The sequence below is a fragment of the Jatropha curcas genome, chromosome 11, assembly GCF_041381405.1.
Source record: "Jatropha curcas cultivar XTBG-Jc1 chromosome 11, XTBG_Jcur_1.0, whole genome shotgun sequence".
Taxonomy (NCBI): domain Eukaryota; kingdom Viridiplantae; phylum Streptophyta; class Magnoliopsida; order Malpighiales; family Euphorbiaceae; genus Jatropha; species Jatropha curcas.
The window spans coordinates 8,494,424-8,511,159 of NC_143161.1; the positions used below are offsets into that span (position 1 = coordinate 8,494,424).

Consider the following 16,736-nt stretch of genomic DNA (forward strand, 5'->3'; position numbering starts at 1 on the left):
TTTCTGGGTTACCAAACAGAGAATGATTTATTGATAATTAAAGATTGATCGACAAAGATCAATTTTCCAAAACAACCAAGAACTTGGTTCCATTTCCCTTCAACTATGCAGACCTTGAAAGCTGGAGAATTGTCTTTACCCAATCATGGAAGCAAAAAAAATAGCAGTTTTTTACTAGTGAGAAATCAGATTTGTTTTCTGATTAGAATATAGCACATAATATACATGCATACGAGTGAAGTGACTTTTTTGGCCAAAAACACAGAGACAGCTCATCGAATAAATAAAATACAATACACAAGACATCACATATTTGCTGTTGTTTCCTTGATCTCTTCCAAGGTGATTTTCTGCACAGAAAGAAAATCACAGTGATCGTAACACACTTAAACATGCTATATAAAAATGTAAGCACTGAGAGTGGCGGAGCTAGAAATATTTTCTGGTGCGATCATTTTATTAAATTTGATTTTTAGTGGGTCAATTAGATTAAAAACTCTAAATTTTCACTTAATGTGTGTGTATATATATATGTATTTTATCAATTTAATCATATTTTATAATTTTTTTTTTTAAAATTGAGTGGGATCAATTGACCCCACTTCACATAGTGTGATGTGGCGCCGCCCTGACCGAGGCAATAACAACTGTAGTTGTTCCTGTTATTTAATTGGTGGATGCAAAAACTTCATTTATTTTAAGATTGGCACACCCACATTCTGAATTTGTCAATTTTGAGTTTCATTTACCAAGCCTCACAAATAAAGAATTCGAAGTAACATTGTTTTCTTTGTAAGTTCCAACTAACATTGCCTATATTTGGTATGATCCCATTGAATTACGAACGAGGCAATTCACTTCTAGACAAGATTGTAAGGCATCGTGTGATGATTATAATGCATTTTGAGAACAGAAATAAGGAATTTAGTATTACCTGTTCGTTGCCAGCAAAATCATTATCTGGTGTAAGAAATAGCATGCAATGGCACTCCTTCCTGCCAAGACAATCTTACAGTTAAACAAGGGACTGAATTTATAACAACAAAATTCTTGGACTGGAAGATAGAAACATAGGAAAGAAACAAGAAGTGAAGATTGAGTAAGACACCACACATCTCATTCTAGATTCAGGACAGCAGAGCCAACTTTTCAGTTAAAGCATGTAGTCTCCAAATAACTAAATTCCATCCTCAATAACAGACGACAGAAAATGTTACTTGTCCTTAATATATAGCAGAAACATAATATAAATGAGTAAAATAGAACTTCTACTTTAGCATGAAATACATTGAAGTTATGTGTAGGCATATGTGAAGAGTCATGGTTAAGCAATGGATTTCTTGATTACATTTTGTATGACAGATACGATTGTCAAAATTAATTCACCTATTTCTTGAGATGTTTTTCTTTCTTTTTTTTTTTTTTTTGAAAAGCTTTTGGTGAAAGTAAATTATAGATATAAGAAAAATGGCTACATCATCTATGATAAAATATCAAATATCTAATCTAACCTCAACCATTGGCAGCATTTATCATTGTTGCCATCCATAGCAAATCAGCATTTAGCAAATGATGGCAAAGACCACTGCTTAACATCAAATAGTTGTTAACTATTTGATTTCTTTCACTAATGAGGTTTCCTTCATTTCAGGTGGGTACAGAACCAGCAAGTCCTAGAGATAAAAAATGACGATGATAAAATACAATCTTGTTCCTTCACTGTTTCTTAGAACAAAAGTAAAAAGGATTGATGCATTCTTTAAATATCCTTGACCAGACCTGGGTTTATATCAACATACCTTCTCCAGGTTGTTTCATAATAATATAATTATCCTGTTGCACTCCTTGATGTATCCAAAAATAAATAGCTTATGAATAGTTGTTGCTCAACATGTTACTTCTCGCCAACATAACCTTCAATCATGTCACTACTTACTATTGGATTAACATTAACGATATAGATTCCAAATGGTAATCCAAGCAAATCTTCATAATGTCATTCCAGTAAGTGCTACTCCCAACTCCATACGATGGACATGCTACAAATTTAAATTCTAGCCATTCGTTCATTGGCTAAAAGATAATCTAGCAATGCATGACAAAAAATGGCAAGCCTATATCAATCAAAATTTCCACTGACAACCATTCAATAAATATGATAGTAGAATTCCATTTCCTATTAATCCAGTCTAATGTAACAGTTTGTATTTATCTGTTCAACCCCCTCCTAAGGGGCAGCAAACCAAATTCACTAAAATGTTACATTTTTTTTTTTTTTTTTTTTTTTGGTTTTGTTTCAACACCTTTATAATTTCTTATCAAGCTCCCAACATTTACTATGGATAATATTTAATACTGCTTTGAATGCAAAACACCTTTCCATGACTCCATTTGCCATTCCCTTTGTCTCTCAATTGAAATGATTAAGAATTAAAAATAGAAAAATGGAAAAGACTTCATATTTTAAATGCCTCATTGAATGCATCCCTGTACCCAAACTTTTCTTTCAAATGACCTTTTTGCCCTTCAAACTCATTCAATCACCTCTCCCACTTATCTGATACTGGTAAATAGTATGTGGCAAATGCCATACGTCAAGGAATCCATTTATTATCCCATTGCATCCAGTATCTCTTTGACCATCCTCACACATTTCTATGTTGTTAAAACTATGAAGCTAACCTTAAGATGGCATCCTTGCAATGAACCTGAAAGATGCTTTCCGTCAGTCAATATATACAATCATGGAGGCTTCCAATACAATCTAGTAGGTTCATATCTTCAGAAAGTCAAATCTCGAGTAAGATTCCAACTTAATTACTTCACCTAAACAGTTATGGATCTACAGCTGGATGGTTAAAGCACTCAACTGATAACTGGCAAACTTGAAGGTTCAATTCGTGTTGGATACAAACCAATGGAACACTCCAATAAGTCTTTTAGAATTGGAACTTGTTAAGCAGTCAATTGTTGCAAATATAAAGAACGAACATCAAAATTTCATAACAGTCAGGATTTCAAACTTCACATCTAAGCATTCATGACGAAAGCTTGTTGGAGAGGTAAAGTAGACATCTACGCACTATGGATAGGCAAAAGTCTTTTAGAGTTTCCAACCAGCTCCACAAGGCAGATTGCAATATTCCAATAATGTATTCAAAAGGAAAAAAGGCCAATAGTCCTATGATACCAACGGTTAACACTTAACACTAAAATGAGGCCCAGATACAGCAATTTCTAAACTCTCCAAGTAGAAGCAGACATAATCTAGACAAAAAAAGTTCATTAGAGAACTCCAGTATGTCATCCGAATAAATAATTAAATATTTGCAACTATACACCCAATAATAATTTACAAAGAAAAAGAGATACATACCTTTCTCTCATGGGGACACATGGACAATTCCAAAAGCCCTGCCCTGCCTCAGCTGCTTTATCATCGTAATGCCTGAACATATGCCAAGGATTCACAATTGCAGTTGTGGTAGAGGGTTATTTTAGGATCTTAGAAGTATTCCAGTAGTTCAAATTAAAATTTTTGATTAATCTGGGAAAAATACAATCATATCGTACATATTTACCTACAAGGGCAAAGAGGTGCACCCAACGAATCTTTATGTTCTGCCAATCCCTGTTCAAATTCCAAAATGTGTTGTTTGCGATCGTAGAATAAACAGATACAGTATGCTCTATAGGGAAAGCAAAACAAAGAAAAACAATCTAAGCAAGTGCAACTCAATCATACACATTAACCCACTGCTGCAAATGCAAAAGATTCAAAAGCCACGAAAATCAGTGAATACTTAATGACAACTAAACTCACAATAGTAACAATTAACAAACATTTGTCCCAGTTGTGTGCTTGAACTAGAAACTCACTACAGATACTTCAATTTCTCTTTTCTTCCAAATTTATTTGATAGAAACTAATTCACATTGTTCTCAATTACAAGAGAAATGAAATCACAAGTGAAATTATGATTCGAATAGAGGAAAAGTAATTCAATTAAATCAAATGAGCCAAAAACAATAACAAAGAAAAAGAAAATTACCTTAATGACAACAGAAGTGACTCCTTTATCAACACAAAAATAAGTTCCGGATTTACGAGCATACTGTTCCGAGAACTTCCTCATTATCTCCACCGATTTCTCCGATGGTTCCACTGAAACATTACCAAAAAGGAATTGTTTTGTAAATAATAAAAAGGCAAGACAAAAACCTAGAATTAGAGCAGTTATACCAGTAATTTCAATTAAGAAAATTAAGAAACTAAAAATTGGGGACAAATTAGAAAAAAGTAAGTTCATATAACCTTTAGCTCGAATCACGGTGGCCGGAATACGGCGGAGACGGGGGGTTTTAGGTGGAAGTAAGAAGTAGGAGATAGCGCCGAAGGTACAAGAACTGGCTTGGAGAGTCATAACTGCAACAAAAGCAATATCTGCTTGCTGTTAGAAACTACTGTTACCTGAATAGTCAATACTGGATACCGTTTATTTTTAATTTTTCGATCGAGTCTTAGGATTTTTTATTAAAAAAAATGTTTTCTGGCTTGGGATGATTTTGATACTTGAGGCCGTACCCGCCACTCGTTCCAAATATCGGCCAAGAACTTACAGAAACCAGACCGATATTTTCATGAATTGGGTCTTCTTGGGCCTGGTTTTTGTTTTGTACAGATCCAAATAGTTAGCCCATAATAATTCATATGCATTTTTATTTATTTCACCTTTTTTTCCAAAAAAAAAAAAAAACATTTTAGGGTATTTTTTATTAGCTTATCATGGTTGTGTTAAATGTTCTCTTAAAAAAAAAAAAAAATTATTCGATTTATACTGATTTAATTTGGTTTAAACTGAACTAACTGAATATCCACAGCTACTTAGGCATTAACCGAGTCTACCTAGAAAAACAGTAGAGAGACAAGGAATTGTAGATATCAACCTACCTATCCTCTGGACCTAACCACTAACTTGATGATTTGCTTTAAATCATGTCAATGGCTGATCATCTCTATTATCAGCCATTCAATATTTCTTTAAGGTGAATTTCAGTTATGGGTGCTTAATTTACTAATGTTGGTTGGATTAAATCAATGTGTTTGAACTGCTTTCTATGACTATTAGCTCTGATGCATATAATTTTATTATTATCTAAAAATATTTGTATTCATTATAATTAATATAAATAAATTAAGTGGATAGCAGGTAACAGATGAGCCTGTAATGCCAATATGCAGAAGGATTCTGCACGAAGAGCCTGTAACAGTAGAGAATATTACGACATAATCTTTATATGGGATGAAACAGAAAAAGAAAAAGAAATGACTTTAGGACAAACTAAGGTGTCGGTACAAATGGTAACATCTAGTAATTTAGACTGGACTTCAGAACTTAGCTAGTTGGTCCTAATAAATTTTTGTCTTTGAAATCATAATGATATTCAATAATGTCAGTGGCAGCTGAGATTTTAGTTGATTGTAGTCATTTACGGTATCAAAAATTATAGTCACATTTCATGCAACTTCTTCTGTTATTTGACGTTGATCAAGATTTCAACATCTACTAGATTAAAAGAAATATTTTCAATTAACTTAGTAGCACTTAAACGACTTCAAGATTGAAAAATCTGCATGTATAATTTCTCTAAATAACAAGAAAAATCATATATACTTCGCATCTAAACCATAAAAAGGGATGAAATTTAAGGGAGAAGCTCATATATTATGATGCATAAGTTTTTAAGCATAAAATAATAAAACTTGATAATTGTAATTAAAATAATCAACATTTATTCAGATTTCATATGTATTTAATGCACAATCTTAACTGTCTGCACACAAACTAAAGAAAACACCATACAGTCAAAGATAAATATCAAGATTACACTGTTTCTATAATCAATTTCTTGATAAGTAAGTGAAAATCAAGAATGAAAGCATCCAAAGGCAGAAAATTATCAATAACTCTTATTATAAAATTAGATATATAAGCATATATCTAAGACTAATTATAAATTAATTCATAATTATAACAATTAAAAAATTTATATAATCTCCATTTTCCCATTAACACAAGCCCTAGTTAATTAGTACCTTTTTAATAATGAATCAAATAATAGATCTGAGAAAAACTCTACAATTAATATTCCATAATCAAAGAGAAAATATGAATTTTCTACCAAAAAACAAAGAGAAAAAATAAATTGAACATCAAAATAGATATTTAAATGTATAGAAAATAGATTTCTTCCAATTTTTTCATAGTTCAAGATCCATTGAGTAAGTTCTTGTAAACAAACAAAAACAACACTGGCTTAAAGGAAGAAAACAACACTTACAACGTTAACTTGCATCCTACAGAATAACCTCTCGTAGCAAGTCCTCGAGAAAATAAACCTAATACAGAAAAAGTACAAATGCACAAACTCTCACTCACTCAAAGAACAAAGAAAAAGAAAAATATAAGAACATATATATATATATATATAGAAATAGAAGTTGAGTGATTTGCTTGATCTGGCAAATCATCATCATCGGACCAAGATGCCTGATTCCCCAAAAGGAAAGAAAAGAAAGAGAGATCCTTTTTCTTTCTTTGTTTTTTTCTTGAAGAGAAAAAAGAACAAAGAAGTATAAAAGCTGCTAGGGCTGGCTGCAAGTATACATGGTAACTAATAGTAACGCAAAAACAAACCCAGCTGCTTATTTTTTTTGTTATTTTCTCTCAAGAAATAATTTTTTTCTTTCTTTTTCTTGTTGTTGGAAAGAATAATGATGAGGGTTTGTGGGTTATTGTGGAGTTGGTGGCGGTGTGGGTATAATTATGACTCTGGAGAAGACTAAGAGAAGGAGAAGACATGATAATTGCTGTTGAAACTAAGGCACAAAAATTCAAGCTGTTTTGTGCTATTCTATCTTTCTGACACAGAAAGATAGAAAAGAGAGAAAGAGGGAACATTCATCAAACCCTACATCTTTTCCTTCTTTTCTTTATTATAATACTAAACAAATAAATATAAATAATATATTAGGTGAAAGAGAGAGAGAGATGTAGCGACCATAGCTTAGCTAGCGCGTGCAAGGTAACCAGTTATTAATTAATATATTATTTTTTCATTTGATGTGTGAATAGTTTTTTTTTTTTTTTTTCCTTCCGTTTCCAGCATTTTCACGGAAAAATGAGAAGTCGTTTCTAAGATAAAGCTAGAAATGCAGAATAGAAAAATTTTTTCTGGCTATTTCAACTTCTCCAAGTTTAATGAAATATAAATAAATGTCTTTGTCGGTAAAAGGAAAATATATTTGCCTTTGATTTCTCTTTTTGTGCCTATCTTTCTCCTGTATGGTGGAATAGTTTGAGTTCCTTGGATTTTCTTTAAATTTGGAAACAAAATGGAGTTTGAAATTTAAAATACAAATTTTCAATACGTTTCAGGAAGTCTCTGTTTGACATTCAGAAATGTTAATTATCATAATACGAAAATAAAATTTCTACATCTCAAAAAAGAAAAAAAAAAAAAAGGCAAATTAGCGATTAAGACAATACCATGTCAGCACTGTAAATTTGAATGACAATGTAATAAAACATGGATTAAAATAAAGAAAACTTAATGATTTTACTTTCTTCATTTCTATTTTTAGTTTTAATTCATATATCTTCCATTTGATAAATGTTGTATAAACGTTTCACAATATATAGATATACTTACTCCAAATTGGCAAGGGAAAAAAAACTATATTTAGCTCTAGTGGGGGCGAGACATTCAAATAGGAAGGAAAAAACATAGCCATTACTGACTAGTAATCGTCTTTTTGTAATATGGTGGAAATTTGCTAAAGAAATATATATTGGTTTGGATACTATCAAGAGTATTACGATGTAAATCCGGCCGAGACCGGTATACAGCTAGACCATAGTCTAAGAATTACACGTCTTTTTTTTTTTTTTTCTTTATAACCAGAAGATTTAATCTCCTCGGAACATTATGGAGATTGAAATTGTTTACTAGCCCTCAGACTTTTTATTGTTGCTTGATTGTAGGTGAGTTTTTTAGGATATTTTGCAACCCTTTTTCTTAGCTCAAGAGAAGGAGAGATTGTTCTGATCTTGCTGTATTGTTTTTGCTAAGTTTTTATGTAATATTTTCAGGCTAGTTATGGGTGTATTGAGGAAATACTCCGTCTGGAAGCATTTAGTTCAATAATAAATAATATCTTGAACAAAAAAAAAGCAAATCTAATATTATAAATTGGAATCGAAATTAAATACATCAAATTTCTAATATGAGAGTTTAATTCAATATAGTAAATAAATAAAACTCAATTGAATTTGTAAATAATCCAGTAAGGTCGACAATAAGCTTAAACGACTTCCTTGAATCTTTACACCAATTTTCAGCACTTGAAGTCTTGAAGAGAGAAAACTATGTAGGAATTAATAAAACAAAAGATGGTATATGGAAAATCCCCCCAAAATCATAGCTAGTCTCTCTCTTTTTATAGACTTTTTGAAAATATCTTCCTGATCCTTTTAGGAAAGTAGATCTCCTATTCAGTAAGAAATTTTCTTGAGGCAGAAACTGTTTAAGTTTTGTATTACTTCCCAATCAGGACTCTCTCAGCATCTAAATAGGATTTACTTGATTGGCATGTCAGAAAAGCGTCTCATGCGGGTCCATGCAAATGGCACGGGATGTTCTCGGCCCAAGGTAAAGTTTGGTCTTCAACACGGGGCGTGCTATCTGGCACGGTCTGAGCATGCTAGGCTCTGTGTCAATAAGGTGAATGCAGCACGAGCAATGCTTGGATGAGCACGCTGAAGGATCGACAATTATTTATGGTACGGGTGTGCTCTTTGACACGGCTTGGGCATGCTAGGGTCTAGGGACTTCAAGGCAATTGCAGCACAAGCCGTGTTGGAGTGAGCATGCTTAAGGATCAACAACCTCTTGTAGCACGGGCGTTCTAGCTTCTGAGTCTCTGTTCAATTTAACACAGCACGGGGGTGCTAGATGACATGCCCAAGGCGTGCTAGAGTCTGAACCTAGTAATACTATTTTCTGTATTTTTGGTTGATTCCTATAAAAATATTGTAAAATTTCCCGAGATCAAGTAAAACGTGATTGAAGGAAGCATTAAACAAAAATATAAATAAAACTAAATAAAAACTAATTAAAAAAATAAAAAATACTAAAAAATTCTAATAAAACTATATTAAAAATACTATAAAAATAACACATATTAGAAGATTATTGGTCTAGAATAGATTCTTAAAAATGTTAAACTTTTCTTGGTATCTTGAATTCTAATAAATTTTTGTTGCTGATAAAAAAAAAACACTACTCTTATACTACTACAATTATTAATAAAAACATACATGTAAACTTATATACTTTGAAATTTTTTTTTTTAATCAATCCAATAACTACTATCTATGAGCTCAAGCCTATGTCAAACTCTACAGATATAAATTATCTATATCACTTAAGATACAATCTAAAAGAATTGACTTGGCTTAGGAAGGTGGAACGCTACAAGAAATTCGGCAATTACTGACGGATTTTATCGACAAAACTTATTTAATTGGTAATTAACGATGAATTACTGACGAGTTTAAATTTTGTTGGCAATTAAGATCATTGAATATTTGTGCTAATTTTTTATTTTTACCAATGGATTAGCGACAGAGTAATGATGGAATTACCAACGAATTTTAGATTCTGTAGGTAAAAATATCACCATATATTTACGTCTAGCTTTAATAATTTATTGACAGATCACCAACCAGTTACGCGCAGATTAGCGACAAAACATATTCCGTCACTAATTCGTAGCTATTTACCTACAGATTACCAACTATTATTGATGAAATTGAAAAAATAAAAATTTAAGCAGTATAAATGGACGATAAATTACCAAATTTACCGATCAATTTTAGAAATTAGCAACGAAAATTTCATCCATAAATTTTAAATTTTTTGCGCCATAAATAGGCGGCAAAATAAATAAGTTAGTTATAGAAATTTTCAATTTAGCGACGAAATTTCCGTTGGTAATTACCAAGTCTACAATAAAAATTCATATCTTTTTCTCCCTTCTTCATTTTTTCCTATCATCTTTTTTCCACATTTTCTTTTTTTCATTTTTTTCCTTCTTTTTCCTTCTTGTTCTTTCTTTCTTTCTTCTTCTTCTTCTTCTATTCTTCATGTTCACTTTTCTTTTCTTTTTTTTCTTTTTTTTTCTTTTCCTTCTTATTCTTCTTCTACTCCTTTTGTTTTTTTCTTCTTCTCCTTCATATTCTTATTTTTTCTTCTCTTCTTCTTTTCCTCCATTCTCATACTTTATTCCTCTTCTTCCTTTTCGATCTAGTTCTCTTTTTCCCTCATTCTTCTCTTTCTTCTCACTCATTCCAAAATATTTTAAAATCTAAAGTTTTATTCCACTACATTCCGCTCTAAATATTCTTTGGAATTCAAAATTCATCTCATACTATTTTATGAAAATTTAGTTTGGAATTCGGTAATTCTAAATTTCACAATCATAAATCTAGTCTATTATATTATGCTTAAGATATAAGTTTTTAATTAATAAGACATAATCAATATAATTATTTAAAATTAAATATAAATAAAAATAAAATAAAATTTCAATAAAATAATAAAATAATATTTCATGTAATTAAAAATTCAAACTCATTAATGAAGAAGGAGATATACCTTCACTTAACAGCTTTCTATTTAATTAGTAATAAAGTAACAACAAAAATAGAAAATAGAAAGTTGATGTGACCGTGAAATAAATACCATAAAATCCAAAAATAAAAAATAGGTCAAGGGAGCAATTTAAATAATAAAAAACTTTAAAAGTTTCAAAATTGATGGTTACAAAAGAAGTTTCTTGTTAAGTACAATAAAATAAAAGGATAATATTTTTTTCTAATCACTTGACAAGAAACAAAAATCGATAAAAAATATTCCAATTATGATTCCGTGAAGCTAACTTCTTTTTTTATTTTGACTCTTGGATTTTGAAATCAATATTAATTATTATTATGGTCAAATTATTTTATTAAATTATATAGTTTTAGAATAAAATAGGTGAACTAAAATAAAAATAAAAGTTTAGTATATTAATTGGAATATAGAATTTTCTATTATGTTTTTATTCTATATTGTATATACCAATATTTTAAAAAATGCTTTCTGTTTTAGATTTCATATTCCAAAATTCCATTGTAAATTAAAATTGAATTTAAAATTTTTAATTTAGATTGATTTATTCCAAACCAATTAACACCCTTAATCATGATTTTGGTACTTCCAATTCAGCTTTTAATGGTAAATTGTTCAACTTATCATTCTTTTTTATTTTTATAACCACTGTATAGATAAATTCGCTCATAAACTTGTAGCACCCTCAATTTTTACCTTGACCCATCAAACACTTCAACTTATAAAACTATATCGATTAAACACTTCGATTTTAAAAATTATTTTATTGAATACTTTAACTTACAAAATTAGATCATTAAAATTTATAAAAGTTATTATTACAAAAATCATACTAACTACATATCAAGTTAATATTTTACAGATAAAAATAAAAAATCCTAAAAATTATTGATATTAGTGTCAAAAGGTGTGTCATATTATCAAAATTTACAAATTCAAATGTATGATAAGTCATTCAAAAAGTTCAGGGTGCCACAAGATTAAAATTGTAAAGTTCATGGGTGAATTTATGTATTTTAGCCTTTTTATAACTGCCAAAAATCATAATTTCAAATATTATAAATGTTGAATTCATAATAATTTAAAATTATAGTTTAAATTATTACCAAAAATTATAGAATATATGCTTAAAAGTTTATAAATTACTAAATAATATATAGGTGTGACTAGCTTTATAAAAGTGAAGAATAGGCATTAGCTATTATTCTGCAAACCAAACAAGACTTTAAGGTTATAAAATTAAACCAAAGTTAGGAATTTGAATACTCAAATTCAATCTGAATTCTGAAAAGAAGGGACAGATAGGTGGAATCTTGAATTTTATATGATCATTAGGCCCCAACAAGTTAAGAATGTTTGATAAATACATTCTTAATATCAGAAAGATGAGGTGTTTTAGATCCAAAAAGTAGACAGAAGCTTTGAAGCTATCAATGGTAAGTTCGTGTATGTTTTGTAGGTTAAGCCACGATTTTTCTTTTTAAATATAAATCGTAAATGAGTGGAGTCCGAATCGAAAAGTTCAAATTTTCAAGTTCAAATAAATTTTTAAAGAGTTAAACTCGAGCTTAATTTACTGTTTAAACTGTAAACAAATGTTTAATTATAATTGACATATTTACGTTAATCCGGTTATGCATTAAAACATAACATGTAGTGTGCCTAAAAAAATTAATTTTTTATATAATTTATTTTTTGAATTTACACCAAAAGAATAAAAAAGTTAATTTTATCTAAAAAAATATATGTTTGATTCAAATAAAATATAATTAAAAATAATTAGATATTTAATTTGAATAAAGTATAATTTAATGAAAAATAATTCAAAATTCAACATAATCAAATATTTCTCTCATTCTATAGTTTTTTAATTAATTAGTTTGTTTAATTATTTTTAAATCAAAGACAAGACACTTTAATTTTTTATAATTATTGTTATATTTTTAAATTATTTTTTATTTTCAAATTTTAAGCTTTTTAAATAATCTGGGGATAGAAGTATTATGCTCAATATGAAACGAAAGACAGGTTGCCCTTGCCCATATAATAAAATGTGAATCGGAAATTTAATAGGCTATATGATAAAGGAGGAGCACGTAAAAAAAAAAAAATGATCTTTATTATTTCATCATCGAATGAATATAAACAAACCAAAGTTACAATCTATGTATTGTGCTATTGGTACATCATGTATAAAAACATTCAATGTCAGTATCTATAAATTATTCATATATATATATATATATATATGTTACATACAGTAATTTTTGTTTTTGTTCAAGGACAATTTGGAGAAACTACTCCCATTTCAGTTAATTTAACATTACTGCATGAAGCTTTTGCTGCTTCGTCTCCTCCTTCCGTTTTAAGAATAACATCTTCCAACAAAATCCCTTGACATGGATAGTTCTTGCTGCAATCAAACTTTATAGCCACATTAGAAGCACTTGTCCCCTTTATGTTCTTGTACACCACATTTTTCACCTGAATTGCTGATTTCTGCAATAACCAATAATATTTATTTTAGTAATAACTAAAGTGTAATCACACATTTTTGTGAATTTTGATAGCAAATAATATGAGTTAGTTCGACAAAATTAGTTTTTTTAGTAACTATTAGTTATTATAATAGCTGTTAGCTAGTTATTGTAGTAGCTGGTAGCTGTTTTATAGCTTTTATCCGATAGTTGTTGATCAAGGCCATGTATCAGCCTCCATATAGATATATATATATATATATATCCATACCTGTTCTTTGCATGGTTTCTCTTGGTCACAATAGTGTTGATCAATTATAATGGGACTGGTGACACGGTCCATTTCAATGTTTTGGAACTTGATGTTGTTGGCAATTCCTGAACCTCCCTGCATATATAATAACACAATATAGTCTTAAATTTTGATATACTATTTAAATTAATTATAATTCTTATTCATTCATTGTATATAGTTCAGTGATAAGTATATGTACGACCACATGGCGATAAATCAAGTTCGAATTCATTTATTTAGTTTTTAAAATTTAATTTAAGACTAGGAGTGGAACGACATATTGGTTATCACCGCCCTAGAATTTAATAATAATAATAATTACCTGATATGTTTTTATCCTAACACCATTTGCAGTGCCAGAAATCTTGGCACCATCAATAGTTACTCCTGAAACATAAGCTTTTGAATTTCCAGAGCCTAAGCTTCCAATACTATATATATGCACCATAGTGAGAAACAAGAAACATTAGTTAATTAGTAGTTAATTAATTAATTATATCAAATAAAAATTGATTATTTTAAGAGAGGGCAAATAAGACAAAGACCTTATTCCATGGCCTGGCCCACAGGTTATGTCCATGGCTTGCACATTTTTCGATCCACTTACAATAGAGATACAATCATCACCTTTAATATAACAACACAGTATTAAAGAAACTAATTATTAGTACTAATAATGATTAATCCAAAAAAGTAAATTAATTTAATTGATGTAATTTAAGGGGTTAAACGTAAAAATATACTACCTGTCGCTATGACTGAATTTGTAATTTGGATGTTTTGGGTTTCAGTGACATGGATTCCATCAGTGTTAGGACTATCCTCAGGTGAAGTTACCAAAAGATTGGAGGCTTTAATATCTCTGCTGCTTTGAAAAGACACGTGCATTTGTTGTGCATTTTGGACTGTCAGGTTCTTTACTACCAAGTTCTTGCATTTATAGAAGGTTAAAGCCTGCCATGATTAGGAAATGTATTAATGTTAATTAAAAATTAAAAATTATATATATTCTTGAAATTCAGGATATAGAACTTAAAATTTTAATATATATAGGGTTAGAGTCTATTCGATAATATTAGGTGTTTTAATAGTCATTAACTGTTATAGTAACTGTTAGCTGTAATAAAAGCTAAATGCTCAACGCTCAAAATTAACTGTTAAAAAGTTAACCAGTATAATATTTAACATTTCATGAAAAGTTTTCTCACCCTTTAAAAACTATTATAAAAGCTATATCGTTAAACATTACAATTAATAAAAATATAATTTTGACTTGACTAAAATGTAAAAAGCTAATTCAAAAGTGGTTATCAAATAAGACTTAAACCATAAAATAAATAGATAAATAAATAACACAGCATACCGTAGGTGCATCCTTGCAAGGCTGAGGAGGAGATCACGAAGAGAACAAGAAGAGTCAGTTTTTTCATTGCAAGAAAAGGAAAATCATTAAGAAGAATGAAAAAATAATAATAATAAAAAGGAGATTGAAGATATAGAAATAATTTTACAAGATCTTTATTGACTTTGCATGAGTTTTTCCACCAAATGTTGCCATTCCCATCAATTATGCCACCACCTTCAACTACCAAATCCTCAACTTCATCAAATACAAGCCAATGTCTATCATCTTTCTGGTAAGCTGATCGATCTTCCCACGCTTCAATAGTTCCATATATCTAATATTTTTTTCAAATTTTGATTATTATATGAATATATATATATATATATATATATATATATATAAACCGATCGATAAAAGTCTAATAAAATGATCGAAAATTCTCAAAACTTTTATACAGACGATGTAAAATAGAAAAATTAAATGGGTTTTTTTAAAAAATATTTTTTGGAAAAAAAAAAATGCATTTATAAGTATATATTTATTTTAGGTTACCTGCACTGTTATACTGGATTTGCAAGGACCTGAGAATCTAACTTGCTTCACACTATATTTGTTCTTAGGCACAAGAAGAATAGCTCCTTTAGATGAACAAGCTTCCTTCCAAGCCTTTTCAAAAGCCTATAGAAATATATAATGAGAAATTATAATTCAATGCTAAAAACAAATTGGCAAAAAATTTAAAATTGTATGTAAAAATGGAAAAATACCTGAGTATCGTCAGTTCCATCAGCTTTAGCTCCAAAATCATCAACACTAATTTTGTTAACTGAAGTTGATGTGGATCCAACTTTATCAAATATTTTCAAATTTAGAACATTATCAGTTCTTAAATTCCTGAAGTGCTTGGACCAACCGTCATCGATGGAGCTAAAATAGGAAGGATAAGCATAAGGTTGAGAATTATCATAGCCAGATATTTCTTCTTCAAGGTAATCATTGAGAGTGTCTTGCTGAAAACAATTATAACATGGAATAATAATAATTGAAACAAGGAAAATAATGGTGAAGAATGGATAATTAGGGTTTTGAATTCCTTTCAAAGCCATTATGTGATTCTTCTTTTGCAAGGGAAAGAGAGCTTGATGGGATGATTCTAGGTAATATCAGGGTATGGAAGTGAATAAAATGTCATGGTAGTGCTTGTGTATTTATAGATACTAGAGAGAGAGAGATAGAGAGGGAAGGAAATGGTTGGACAGGTGTCCTTATTATGACTCTTGAGGTATGGTATGTGAGATACAAGAGATTGAGACGAAAGGATTTCTTTGAGGGTAGTATTGTTGACTTTAGATTCATACACATATACAATTTGATGAAAGAACTTTTTTTTTGCAAGGAAATATGTTCATCTTTAGTCCATACCTTGTATAACATCACTAGCTATAGCTAGCTAGCTAACCTAAAATTTCAATTTCCACATGCATATATAAAATAATGAGAACCAACCAGGCAGGGGCGGATTTACAACAGGGAAAATTTTTATACATTGCTCCCACTAATTTAATTTTATGGATCCGCCCCTGTAATTTTGTATGTGAGGAGCAGAAGATCTCGAGTTCGAGTCTTCTCGACCATATGAGTTTTCACTAATTTGGTGAGTTAAGAGGATGACTATCCCTAATGTGTAGTCCGCAATGTTATTTCAGTCCATTGGACTTTTCTATAAAAAAAATTAGTAATGAGAATTTTCTTTTCTTTTATTTTTGGTTAAATCTGATTTTTCATTAATCCATGTTACTTTAATAGATCAACTATAAATTTTTGGGTATTGTTGAACTTGATGTTGCTCTTCACTTTATAATTCAAATTAATTTAATTTTAAAGT

General features: G+C 29.8%; 2 protein-coding genes across 3 annotated transcripts; both read right to left on the reverse strand.

Annotated features, from left to right (window-relative positions):
• Positions 1-148: 148 nt before the first annotated feature.
• Positions 149-7,001, reverse strand: LOC105642171 (ferredoxin thioredoxin reductase catalytic beta chain family protein). 2 transcript variants are annotated; one of them, XM_037636305.2, is made up of 7 exons: positions 6,343-7,001; positions 4,316-4,426; positions 4,053-4,165; positions 3,582-3,631; positions 3,377-3,448; positions 935-995; positions 149-350 (listed from the first exon to the last, which is right to left on the reverse strand). In XM_037636305.2, exons 2-7 carry the CDS (start codon positions 4,422-4,424, stop codon positions 306-308), a joined length of 450 nt encoding a protein of 149 aa, XP_037492233.1. In that variant the 5' UTR covers positions 4,425-4,426; positions 6,343-7,001; the 3' UTR covers positions 149-305. The 2 variants fall into 2 exon arrangements, with proteins under 2 accessions (XP_037492233.1, XP_012082288.1); XM_012226898.4 differs by lacking the exon at positions 6,343-7,001 and having other exon boundaries at positions 4,316-4,572.
• A 5,945-nt stretch (positions 7,002-12,946) lies between these two features.
• LOC105643115 (polygalacturonase) lies at positions 12,947-16,074 on the reverse strand. The gene is made up of 9 exons (XM_089716024.1): positions 15,619-16,074; positions 15,404-15,529; positions 15,018-15,185; positions 14,870-14,890; positions 14,253-14,460; positions 14,052-14,133; positions 13,829-13,937; positions 13,483-13,599; positions 12,947-13,233 (listed from the first exon to the last, which is right to left on the reverse strand). Exons 1-9 carry the CDS (start codon positions 15,955-15,957, stop codon positions 13,012-13,014), a joined length of 1,392 nt encoding a protein of 463 aa, XP_089572150.1. The 5' UTR covers positions 15,958-16,074; the 3' UTR covers positions 12,947-13,011.
• Positions 16,075-16,736: the final 662 nt, after the last annotated feature.